Genomic DNA, 12,673 nt, shown 5'->3' with positions numbered 1-12,673 from the left:
CGCGCCTCCTCTGGCCGCCGCGCGCGCGCACTGAATGCTCGTGCAGGAAGCGGCGGTAACGGTCAGAGACGCGCGCCATTTCCCCTTACATCCCATCCCCCCCCCAATCCCCCCCAAAATATCCCTTTACTCGGAGCGGAGCGCTGCTGCGGCCGCGGCCACCCCCCTCCTCCTCCTCCTCCTCCTCCCCTCCCCTCCCCATATTCTGTCCCTTCGCCGAGCGTGGCAGGTAAGCGCGAGGGGCATCTGCGCGCGCACTCGAGCCTAGGCTGGCGGAACCGGGCGAGCGGGAGGAGGGGGAGGGGAGGTGCACTGGGGAGGCTCCTCCGCGCGCCGCCCTTTTGCAGCAGCTGCTCCCGCGCGCGCCGCCCGGCTCGGGCCTGCTAGGCTGCCTCGCGCCACTCGGGGCAGTCCCGACAGGAAAGGGGCGCCTTCTCGGCCGCGGCCGAGGGCGCTCTCCGGTGGGAAGCGGTTGCTTTCGGCGCCCGAGATTGCCGCAGCGCCCCCACCCCGCCTTCCTTCCTTCCGTCCTCCGCCGCCCCCCATTCGGCGAGGGAGCGCGAGCGCGAGCGGTGGCTGCGGGGCCAGCAGCGCCTTGCGCGCGGGCCTTGCCGGGCTCCGCCTCTTCGGTGGCGGGCGGAACAGGACGGGGGGAGCCGCGCGTGTGAGGCGAGGGTGCGCTCCACTCCGCTGCAGCCCCGTCTTAGCGGGGGCACAGGCATCGTCCCCGAACGGGCACTAGCACGCATGCACCGAGTATGCACCGTGCACGTCTGCTCCATGGTTACTCGCGCGCTGCTCGCTTGCTTGCCGGAGGAGGAGTTGTGTTCCAGTACGTGCACGCCGCGAATGCACGCTCTTGCTCGCCTATAGAGGAAAAAATCGCCATCGGTTCAGTACGAAACAAATAGGAATCGGGACTGACTCATAATGGTTGTCGCGGTGTTGATTTCCGAGTAAGAGTGTTTATTATGCTTTCGCCCTCTAATTCAAATCTGATTTAGGGCGCGCGGGTGGGGTGGGGGGTTGTTTGAGGATGTATTCACGAAACTAGTCTATGGTGCTTATTGCGATGGTAGTAAACCATGCTCTTTAAATAAACATTGCTGCAGTTAGGGTCTATCTCAATTTTAGTTTCCTTTAAAAGCACAAAAAGTGTACGTCATCACATTTTATTTAAAAAGTTATGTGAGTAAATTTAAAGTGGTATCTTTGATAACAAAAATACTTAGTACATCAAAAAGTAGTTTGTCCAAGGTCCCTAGAAGGTGATCTTAAACTCCTATATCCCTAGATATAGGAGTTTAAGATCACCTTCAGACGAAACTACTGAACTGGATGCAAGCAGACAGTTATGGGATTGCTTTATTAGTCTTGCTTTAGTTCCATTAGATTGAATATATTTGCTTACTCTGAGAAGGCTGAGTGGCTACTGAAGGGTAGGAGTAGGCATTTCAGTAAATAAACAAAACTGAAATCCGTTTGCGTGGGGAAAATCTTAATTGATTGCAACAGGATTCCCACATGCAGGTTTTTTTTGTATGAAAAATGTCATACTGTATTTCTTAAATCTAGCAAGCTTAACAATAGTTACGCTCAGATGGTTCCTCTCCCAATATATTCAAGAAATTTGATGGGTGGGTTGCAGAGCCACCTGTACTAGTCCTGCCTCCTGCTCTGATTTGTCACATGGATATGCCAAGCCATCTGCCCAAGAACCCTGTCTCATGTGGGCTGAACAGATAGAGGTGTTGTCTGAATTCCCTAAAATGAAAAGTATATGAAAATGTAACACTCAGAAACTTGAGAGTTTCCAGTAACAGTTCAGTCATCAGGAGAACAAGAATGTTTTTGAAGGCATGCTGAATGTTAATAATGAAGGAAGCAGATGCATCTCATCAGGGTGGACATTCCGTTAGTGGGGAGCAACCCATCCCCTGCTTATCCTCTCCTAGGGTTGTCTGTTAATAGTAATAATTAAAGGTGCTAGTACTGGCGCACAAAGCCTTAAATGGCTTTGGACCATTGTCAAGCCCACAATGGTTGATATTGCACTCCTGCAATATCAACCATTGTGGGCTTGACAATGGCAGGTGGTGCCACCTTCTTGGCATGGCCCATGACAAGACTTTTTTCACACACAAGTCTAAACTACTTGCTTTTGTGAAGCTAAACCAGGCTGCCTCAACCTCAGCCCTCCAGATGTTTTGAGACTACAGTTCCCATCATTCCTGACCACTATACTACCCTGAACATGCCTGATCCTGATAAGGATCATGGGAGTTGTAGGCCAAAAACATCTGAAGGGCTGAGGTTGAGGAAGCCTGAGCAAAACATCACCTGCATTTGGAAGGGAAATAAAAGCCAGCAAGCGTACAGGACATGTATTAGGCAAGACACACATCAGACATAACACCTTTGCTAATGACTGTGAGCAAGCAGAGTCGGATGCAAATGAATAACTTGCTTGGATTTTGTGAAACAGAAAAAGTGGAACAAATGAAAATAAAAACCAGAAACCCAAGAGGCAACGATTTATGCTTTAAGAGATAAAAACATCTGTATATTTCCCTTCATTTCTTGGCCTTCTTACTGCTTAAAAATAAAGTCAAAGGATAAACAAAATCAAAATTCCATACAGTTGCTGCTGTACCAGATTTTACAGTGGAATATTTCATATACTTGCAAAAATAATTTGCTTAATAAAAGCTATCCATAGCTGGAACAATTTGAAACTCCCCCCCCCCTTTGAATCATATGTACATGAGCCACATTCCTGTTCTCTACACAGAAACACACACGTACACGTATGTGTGCAGTTCCTGCTCTTCCCCAAGTCTCCACCATACAAGTTACTAGTGTTTTTATAAATATCCTGCAGGCCTATAGGTGAGTAGTTGCTGATGTTCACGTTAAAGGCATAGAAGGGCCTAGTCTACAACTATACTACCCTGAACATGCCTGATCTCTGATATCAGAACCTCAGCAGGGAGAATGGCCTATCTTGGAAATTGTGGCCTAAATCGTGAGAGAGTAGGATTATATGGAACTATAGCATCTGTTGTGCATTTTGTCCTTGCAAGTATGCAAAGATTCTGCTTTCAGAAATAAGTTGTGTTGATTTTAATGTACAAATACTATACTAGCAATAAAGACATGGAAGCCAGTGTGGTGTAAATTACAGAGTCAGATCTGGGTTCAAATCCCTACTCAGCAATGAAGCTCACCAGTCCTCTCAGCCTCCTCTAACTCATCATAAAAGGACAGCCTGGTAGACCATTCTGAACTCTTTAAAGGAAAAATGGGATAATAGAAAAATAATACTCTTTTAAAAGATACCTCATCGTTTTCTCTTTCAGGTTCAGGGTCCTCAGGATAAAGGTTAACCTACCGTCAACATTTTGTTCAGATATTAAGAAAAAAATCCTTCATTGTTCATGGTACAGTCTTAATATTTCTTTTTTGCATTTCCTTAATTTTCTGCTTCAGTAAATTATTTTAGTCATTAGGTAATTGCCTATACAGTCTTACCTTGGTTTTCGAACAACCTAGTTCTCGAACATTTTGGTTCCTGAACAATCGAAACCCGGAAGTGACTTTTCCGGTTTTCGAACGTTATTTTGGAAGCCGAATGTTTAACGGGGCACCGTTTGGCTGCAGGAGCTTCCTGCAGCCAATCAGAAGCACACTTTGAAAGTCGAACACTTTGGAAGTCGATTGGACTTCCAGAACGGATTCTGTTCGACTTCCAAGGTATGACTGTACAAGTTTGCCTGTGAAATGATGGGGCATATTTGCGAAGAGGACCATTTGGGAAGAGGGCCATTTCCTCTTTGCCTCTCCTCTCCTTCACTTCATACCTTTTGTCTTCTTCTCCCATTCTCAGCACTTTCTACTCCTCCTGCTTCAGCTCTTGCCCTTCAAACTCAGATTTGTTGTTGCTGCCTTCCGAACATAGTTGGAAGGAAGGATTTATATGTTTGGCCGCACTGCTGAGCAATGTGTTGGGATGCAACCTTTCATTATCCCAGATGATGTTCAATCTAGACCAGTGGACAACTTGCAGGCAAGCCGGAAATCCTAAAGTATTTATGACTGTGGTCCACAGTTCACTTGCCTACTTTCTTAGAGAAGAATGGCACTACTGTTGTTGTTTTCCTGTGATGCTTACACAATAATAGGTAGATCAACTTTGTGTCTACAGTGGTACCTCAGGTTAAGTACTTCATTCGTTCTGGGGGTCCGTTCTTAACCTGAAGCTGTTCTTAACCTGAAGCACCACTTTAGCTAATGGGGCCTCCTGCTGCTAGCATGCCGCTGGAGCACGATTTCTGTTTTTCTCCTGAAGCAAAGTTCTTAACCCGAGGTACTGTTTCTAGGTTAGCGGAGTCTGTAACCTGAAGCGTATGTAACCTGAAGCGTATGTAACCCGAGGTACCACTGTATTGAGATTTTTAAAGGTTATTAGTTGCTTGAAATGTTGTTGAGCAAATCTGAGTTATAAAGTTCAGATCTAATACTACATTTCTCAAAATGTCTTTTGTTTTGTCAGAGCAGCTTACAAATAAATCTTTTCATAATTTTTCTGCAGGAGTTTTTCCTCAGTATGTCTGAAACCATTAAATATAATGACGACGATCACAAAACTGTATTTCTGAAAACATTAAATGAGCAGCGATTGGAAGGAGAATTTTGTGACATCGCTATTGTTGTTGAAGACGTGAAATTCAGGGCCCACAGGTGTGTGCTTGCCGCTTGTAGTACCTATTTTAAAAAGCTTTTCAAAAAACTGGAAGTTGACAGCTCATCAGTAATAGAGATTGATTTCCTTCGGTCAGATATATTTGAGGAAGTGCTAAATTATATGTACACAGCCAAGATTTCAGTTAAAAAAGAAGACGTTAATTTAATGATGTCGTCTGGTCAGATTCTTGGGATTAGATTTTTGGACAAACTCTGTTCTCAGAAACGTGATGTTTCTAGTCCGGAAGAAAATTCGCAATCAAAAAATAAGTACTGTCTTAAAATAAACAGATCAATGGGTGAATCTAATGATAACCAAGACGATGAGGTTGAAGAAATTGGAGATCATGATGATAGCCCATCAGATATGACAATGGAAGGAACCCCTCCCAGTCAAGAAGATGGCAAGTCACCAACTGCAACTTTGCGAGTTCAGGAAGCAATTCTGAAAGAGCTGGGCAGTGAAGAGGTTCGAAAAGTGAACTGCTACGGTCAGGAAGTAGAGTCCATAGACACTGCCGAAACAAAAGAACTAGGATCTCAGACTCCTCAAGCTCTAGCATTTAACGATGGCATCAGTGAAGTCAAGGATGAACAGACGCCAGCATGGACAACAGCAGCTGGCGACATGAAATTTGAATATTTGCTTTATGGTCACAGAGAGCAGATTGCATGTCAGGCATGTGGCAAAACATTTTCAGACGAAGCACGATTGAGAAAACATGAAAAACTTCATACTGCGGATAGACCCTTTGTTTGTGAAATGTGCACTAAAGGCTTTACCACCCAAGCCCATTTGAAAGAGCATCTAAAGATCCACACAGGCTATAAGCCATATAGCTGTGAAGTATGTGGGAAGTCTTTCATTCGTGCTCCAGACCTAAAGAAGCACGAGAGGGTTCACAGTAACGAACGGCCGTTTGCCTGCCACATGTGCGACAAAGCTTTCAAGCACAAGTCTCACCTGAAAGACCACGAAAGAAGACACAGAGGGGAAAAGCCTTTTGTCTGTGGTTCTTGTACTAAAGCATTTGCCAAAGCATCTGATTTAAAGAGACATGAAAACAATATGCACAGCGAAAGGAAACAAGTAACCACAACCAGTGCTCTCCAAAGTGAAACAGAACAATTACAGGCAGCAGCTATGGCTGCAGAGGCAGAACAACAGCTGGAAACTATAGCTTGTAGTTAAAAGCAGAAGAATCCACAAGTTGAAAAATGTTTGGTCTGATAACTCACCATTGGAAAAAGCATTTTTAAAGGGATTTTGAGAGTAGAAATATAGTTTGAAATTTGCAGCAAAGAGCTACCCTATCAGTGATGTTAAACATGGGAGAAGGCTTTGATTTAGTCAACAGTCCAGGCATAAATAAAAAAACAGTCAGACTCTAGCCAGTGTTTACTCCTCTTAAAACTCTGGGTTTCATTGCATGTCTAGTAAACTCTACGCATGTGGAATGGAAGGCCTTACACTCCAATGCACAGGGAAATTACACTAAAATATTTCAAATTAAACTATTTATGTTCCATTGATTTCAGTTGCTTTGGCATCCCAATCGTAAGTTTGCTTCTTGTGATCAAGGGAATCTCTAAATACCTTAGAGATTGTCCATTCAGGATGGTGACAAGTGACAGGAAAAGCTGCTGAACCAAAATGTGTGCCCATTAGGGATTCACTGGATTGCAGCTGTTAATGTGGAAGTAAGCCTCATGGATTTCAGTGGAAATTTGTTCCATGTAAGTATGTCACTCCAAGTCTTTTGGTTCCATCGGCCTGAAGATTGGGCTATTAATGAGTATTTGAACAGTTTAAATAAATAATGTCTGCTACAACAGTTTTTTTTACTTTGAAATTATGAATTTCAATGAGTTCAAAAAATCATTTTAAAATAAGAAATGTATTGTTGTCCCCCTAACCAAAACTCATGAAGGTATGACTTTAGTCTTTATATAATAGCTCTTTGCAGTTGTCTGTTAATCCACTGTGATGGTCACTACAAGTTTTTAATGTAGCTGTGTGGGCATCTGAACACTGGGAATTATCTTGTTTCTTCAGCTGGTGAGTTGGTGTATCCCAAGGTCATTAGAACCACTCTCTGTCTTGCAGATGTTTTTCCTCCCTGGGCCGCCTTACCTATGTGCCTGCATTTTGCTTTGCTATTCCTGTCTTCAGCTCAAGACAAAAATAACAGTTGTCCATGTCTTATTTTAGGAGGCCTTTAATTGTATTCTGTTAGGGAGCCTAGCCCTAAGAAAATGGAAATGGCAGGGAACAGCTGTTGCACTGCTGCTTACAGTTGGAAAGGTGCAAATACCACTTGACAAACTCAGGTTCCTTCACTGGGGTTTTCTGGTCTCAATGGCCATTGTCCAAGAATGCACAGATCCATCATCATGCTCTTCCATCAGCATGATTTATTCCAGTGCAGAGTTAAAAGGAGCCAAGGCATATTGTTACAGGGAAGAAAAGCAGTAGAGGAAGGCAGTGCCACTCTGCTACAGTCAGCTGTAGTAAATCCTTGTTTTCTTTCAAGGTTTTTTACTCTTCTTAAATGATTGATAATTAGGTATAGCTTGAAGATCTGAAGCAAATGGTTCAGAACATCAGGCAATTGGGTTGAAGCTTACTATAGGATAGCTTTAAAGACTCTACAACCTAGTTTTCAGTAGACTATGCCTCTTCACACTGGGTTGCAGTTCATAATGATGCTCTTCTATACAAATTGCTTCAGTGGAAAATTAGACACCAAGAAGAAAGATTATAGCCTAGTCTTCTCCAGAAGATTGTAGTTTTCCTTATGGGGAGCATTCATTTGAGCTTGACCTGCAGTCTGTAAAGTGTATAGCCCAACACTTTGGTAAGAACCAGGCCTAATTGAGCAGCCTTTTCATGAAACCTGGAGGAACTGGGATGATGGGAATGTGATTAGGAAAGGATAGAGATAATGACAACACGTATCAATATTCCTTAAGGGATTTAGAGTTACACAGCTGCATTTTGTTATGATTTCATACCATATTCCCTGCTCAGTAACTAAGAATTCCACTAGTCTTGCAGTGCAATCCTATGTGTGTTTACTCCGAAAATCCACTGAATTCAGTGGAGATCACCCCCTAGCTAGTGTGTATAGATTTGTAGCCTTTGGCTGCGTTACAGTTAGCTGTGGTATTTAGTGTTTGAGATTTACATCCCAATCCTAAGCATTTCTGTTTGGAAAGCAATCTAAGTTCAGCTAGGCTTAATGTTCAGTTAGGCTTATTTGCTATGAAGTGTGCTTCGGTTTGCAGCTTAGTGTCAGAACTTAGGTTCAGTTACGCCGCTTTAAAAAATCATCAGCTTTTTGGAACAGGTCCTGTCTATCTCTTCCAGAGATGTCTAGCGCAAGATGCTTTCAGGGAATTGATAGGAAATGTATGATCTTGGGATCATTTTGAGTAGAAGAAAATTTTAAGCTTGTGAAGTGATTTCAATACTTCCTTAGCCTGCCTGCCCTGAATTAATAAACCAGTTTTATTCGAAATACAAACTTACCATTCAGATATGCTTTAAGATGTCTCAGTGATTACAATTGCATTTGTAATGAACTGTAGGATGGGATTTCCATGCAGTAAGAGAAGGCTGAAGTCCATTCAAGTCTTTAAAGAAATTTCCCCACACATTTTTAACATACTTCTATTATCAAGGTTAAATTTTAATTAACATTGGACAAAAAAATGTTTATAACATTGGGTTAGAATTAGTTATTAGAATATGTATTTATAAATTATTGTGTGTCAAGTCACCTATTGCATTTCTAAATAGTAATTAAGACTAACATTTTTAAGTATTAGAATAAAATTGCATCTAACTATTGATCTTTGTTACAATGTTGTGAATCATTCAATGAATAGACAAGTTTAAGTTAAATTTAAAATGCCAACCGTTTGAAAATTGTCTTGTAAATAAAACACAAATATTTTAGAATACATGGTGTAATGTGTCTATACATTTTACAGCATTCTTATTTTATTTTACTTTTCGGTATATTGGTTTTAGAATGTCTGATATGCAACTTCAGTGAATTTATATAACCTAAAACCAATTTGCTTATAAGATTCTTGGTTTATAAGTCAGAGAGAGATGACTATAAGGATCCAATTTATGTGCTTAACAAGTAGTGAATGATGACTGGAGCACCTGCCTTAGTACTTGAAATGAATTACTGTGGGTGACATAAACAGATTAACATGACTTTAGTACTGAAACTATCATGCATATTGTTAAGTAACACACTCACTAGACATGTACCCGCCAACAATTTGCCAGCTATGCCTCATAATTATATAACAAAATGCAAATAAATAGCATAATATCTTACCATATAATAGAACTGTAAAGCTCTCTTCACACAGCAGTTGTCTGGCTGCCAGTAGACATTCATGGCAACTCCAGTATGACACCAGCAGGCAGGCAAGCTGTGCAGGTTGCAGGCATCACAGGTGAGCCCTTTAAGAGGAGTGGGAGGTGCTTGGCAAACTTCTGAAGCACCCTACTCTGTTAAACATCACTGGAGCAGTGTTGAACGGCAGGGATTGCTTCAGAGAGCAGTCTGTTCAACCCTTCTCTAAGGTCCCTCGCATGCTCCTAAAGGGGATGATGGGGTATTTTGGGGTGAGCTGTAAGAAGGAGTGGAGGTTTGAGCGAGCTGTAAGGGGATAAGCAAGGCAAGGGGATGGGTGAAATGTAAAATGTCTTCGGTTATGTGTAAAGGGAGGAAGGGTTGGCCAGGTGAAGGGGTGTTGATGGCTAGGCAGGTGTGCTGGTCCCAAGGGTTAACCGTGCAGCAAGGTCCAAGTCCAGTCCGAGGTCGAGTGTGCGGTATGGAGGCTGTCCATCAAAGCTGAAGCGGGGTCCAAGGCAAGGAGTCGGGTGAGGTCAGGAACTCTGGCAGGAGAGCAGGACAGGGTGCAGGCAGGAACAGGCTACCAACAGTGTTGCTCCTGCAACCTGGGGCTGGCTGGCTTTTATCTGCCCCGAGGCATAGGGCGGCCCTGGTCCACAGGTGACTCGCCTCTCCTGGCCTGGAGGCAAGCACTCCTCCTGTGGGAACTTTGTTCCCCCCGCCTCTCTTCCCTGAGCCTCTGCAGCTCAGGAGAGGCTGGAGGGTTACCGGACCCAGAGGCAACCTCATCTTCCCCTGACGGGGCTGAGAGTGGAGCACCTGCAGGCAATGGGTCCTCCATCACCTCAGGAGCCAGAGCAGACTCAGCTGGTGCCTGCACCTGAGGATCCAGCACAGGTGAGGACCCTTCAGGCTCAAGCCCCAGCCCTGGCTCAGCTGGTTCTGGAGGCAGGGACTCCTGTGCAGGCTGGGATTCCTCAGGTTCAGCCTCTGAGTCCAAATCCCAGGCCATCACACCAGGGTTGGCAAGCAGGTAGCAGCCCCTTGTATACATGTTTTTCTAGAAAGACTAAGAATGATATACATACAATCCAATGTGTACATTTCTGTTAAAAGCATGTCTCCTTTTAAACATGCTAATGCAAGCATGAGATCTACTAGTATTCATATTTATTTGTTCAAAACACCAGGAGACATTCTAGCTTCAGGATTTTGAGAATGTTTAGCCTCAATACGAGAATGACTTATGTCACATTCCCACTGATACACTATAATTATTACAGTTTTGATTGCTTTCTCATGGACCATTCAATATTTGACCATGGCTATATTTCCACCACAGTAGCGATTTATAGGTTATTAAGATTTGTAGGTTGTTACACCCAGAAGCTTGTTGATTTCAGTATTAATGCAGATGCTTAAAAGGTGGCGACATTTCTAGAGGCTCATGTTCTGGAAAAGAAATGAAAGGTTTAAGGTGGAAAAGGCACAGTGGGGAAGAACAGAAGACAGGAAAACAATTATGTCCACGTTTTGTGAAGCAGGCTGGCCCTTGGTTTTTTCTATCCATCCTTCTGGTGTTCAGAAACTGAGTAAGCATTTATTGACGAGGTAAGTGGTAAGAAGAAAAAAATACCTGACTGATGATAAAAGGAGCAGGATAGGTTTTTTAAAAAATAAAAAGTGGTAAAGTGGCACACTGCAACACAGTAAATTCAATTCTTAGTATAGTTGAGTACATTTTGATTGGACTGATCTTTGAGCAAGTGTTCTCATCTCTGTGATGTAAACACCATTCCTAACCCTGCCTTTTCCTTTCCTGAATAAAAATGTATGCCCTTAATGGCTAGAAATGTGATTTTAAAAGAAACGGACTGACTCTCAGGCTGCAGAAGTTAGTGTTAAGGTAACCAGCCTGAGATGGCATGGAAAAAACCAGATCATACACCTTCTGGAATTTTTGGCCACATAAGCAAATTCAGTTGAAAGTCAAATGACAGTTGTGACCTCTTCGTTACCCACACATGCCTTGTTCGTTATCTTTTGTACACTTTGGCAAGAGAAATACAAGTAAGCCATAACTGAGACATGCTCTCACACACAAAACCCTTCAAGGAGTACTTTGTTTAAAAGATCAAGATCAACAACAAAATACTTTGTAGACATTTGTGGCAGGAAGCCCAGTTGGGAGGTGGTTGGGAGTTTTGGATGACAAAAGCGTTCTAAAGGAGAAGAAGAAGATTGCAGAGAAAGAATGAAATATTTGTCTTCAAAATGGGAGCAGTAGTGCAGATCCCTGTGTCTGGATTAATTTTTTGAAGAATAGGAATTGAAATAGATAGCGACAAAGAGATTAAATGTTGGAGGCAGTATGCCTCTGGATACCAATTGCTGAGATTCACAAGCAGGGACGGTGCTGCTTTGCAATGTTCTGTTTGTTCTCAGAAGCATCTGATTGGCCACTGAGAACATGATGATGAGCTAGATGGGCCTTTGACCTGAGCCAATAGGGCTCGTCTTACATTCTTAGACATTTGTGCTATCATTTAGGGAGTCCAGGTGGCATTATTTTAATTTATTAGATTTTAATATCTTGAATGTAACCCTGAATCATTGGGATGGGACAAAATATGGTAGTTTCCCTGCTGGTCATTGGACCAGCTTCAATTATTTATTGCAGTCATTGGATGACATTGGATCTGTTTATATGTATTTATGCAACTTTGCCATAACCTAATGTTAGATGTCATTCATAACGGAGTCTATTTCAGTGAACATTGATCTGGTACCAGAAATCCTAGCATGAACACAACTTAGAACACCTATTAGTTCTGAAAATAAATATAATTTCTATAAATAAACAGTATATTGAATCCCTTGGCCTTCTTTTGCGATTTTTGTCCTTCAGGAAAGAGGCTGTGACTTTAACAAACAAATGAAGCCTTTCCTCTCAGAATATTTGGAACAACCCACATAAACTTTGTTTTATTTTTTGCATCACAGCAAATTGGGCATCATAATCAGAAATTATACAACAGGATATGCTTGCCAAAAGCTGCATTTTGAGGGCCAAGAAGTGTTGAAGGAGTTGAAGGAGAACTCAGGGGCCCAATAGTTCAGGCACAATGGTGAGCAGAGATGGCCCATTTTGGCACTTGAGGTGCACTCCCCAAAGGCCCCCCCCCCACCAGGGAAGAAAGGATGAGGGAAGATCTACACCAAGAACAGCCTGGGGTGGGGAGAGAAGGATTGACAGCAGGCTCTGCTGTCCTTGTGGATCCTACTGCCTTAGCCAGTCTCACATCATCTTGCCTCATGGGTGGGTCGGCCTTAATGGTGAGGATGAAGTTAAAGATCATGATGAAGGTGAACAGTTAGACGCCAAAACTAGAAGATACCAAACTGGTCTGTGGACCGCCAGTGCCACACTAACTTCATTCAGGCTAGAAAAGCAGAAAGAGCCTTGGCTTATATTTCTACTTGAATCCAAGGCTATGACTATGGGAGAAGCAGAACCTTCTTGGGGTGTTAATCCTGTGAACCCTTTT

General features: G+C 42.9%; 1 protein-coding gene across 2 annotated transcripts; it reads left to right on the top strand.

Moving 5' to 3' along the window:
- Nucleotides 1–34: 34 nt before the first annotated feature.
- Nucleotides 35–8,709, top strand: ZBTB14 (zinc finger and BTB domain containing 14). 2 transcript variants are annotated; one of them, XM_081918116.1, is made up of 3 exons: nt 35–229; nt 3,360–3,440; nt 4,592–8,709. In XM_081918116.1, the coding sequence occupies exons 2-3, from the start codon at nt 3,438–3,440 to the stop codon at nt 5,933–5,935; spliced, it is 1,347 nt and encodes a 448-aa protein (XP_081774242.1). In that variant the 5' UTR covers nt 35–229; nt 3,360–3,437; the 3' UTR covers nt 5,936–8,709. The 2 variants fall into 2 exon arrangements, with proteins under 2 accessions (XP_081774242.1, XP_081774241.1); XM_081918115.1 differs by lacking the exon at nt 35–229 and adding an exon at nt 587–956.
- Nucleotides 8,710–12,673: the final 3,964 nt, after the last annotated feature.

Source organism: Podarcis melisellensis (assembly GCF_964234715.1).
Source record: "Podarcis melisellensis genome assembly, chromosome: 7".
In the NCBI taxonomy this organism is placed as follows: Eukaryota; Metazoa; Chordata; class Lepidosauria; order Squamata; family Lacertidae; genus Podarcis; species Podarcis melisellensis.
The sequence above is the reverse complement of the archived record's forward strand: the minus strand, read 5'-3'. Positions and strand labels throughout refer to the sequence as shown.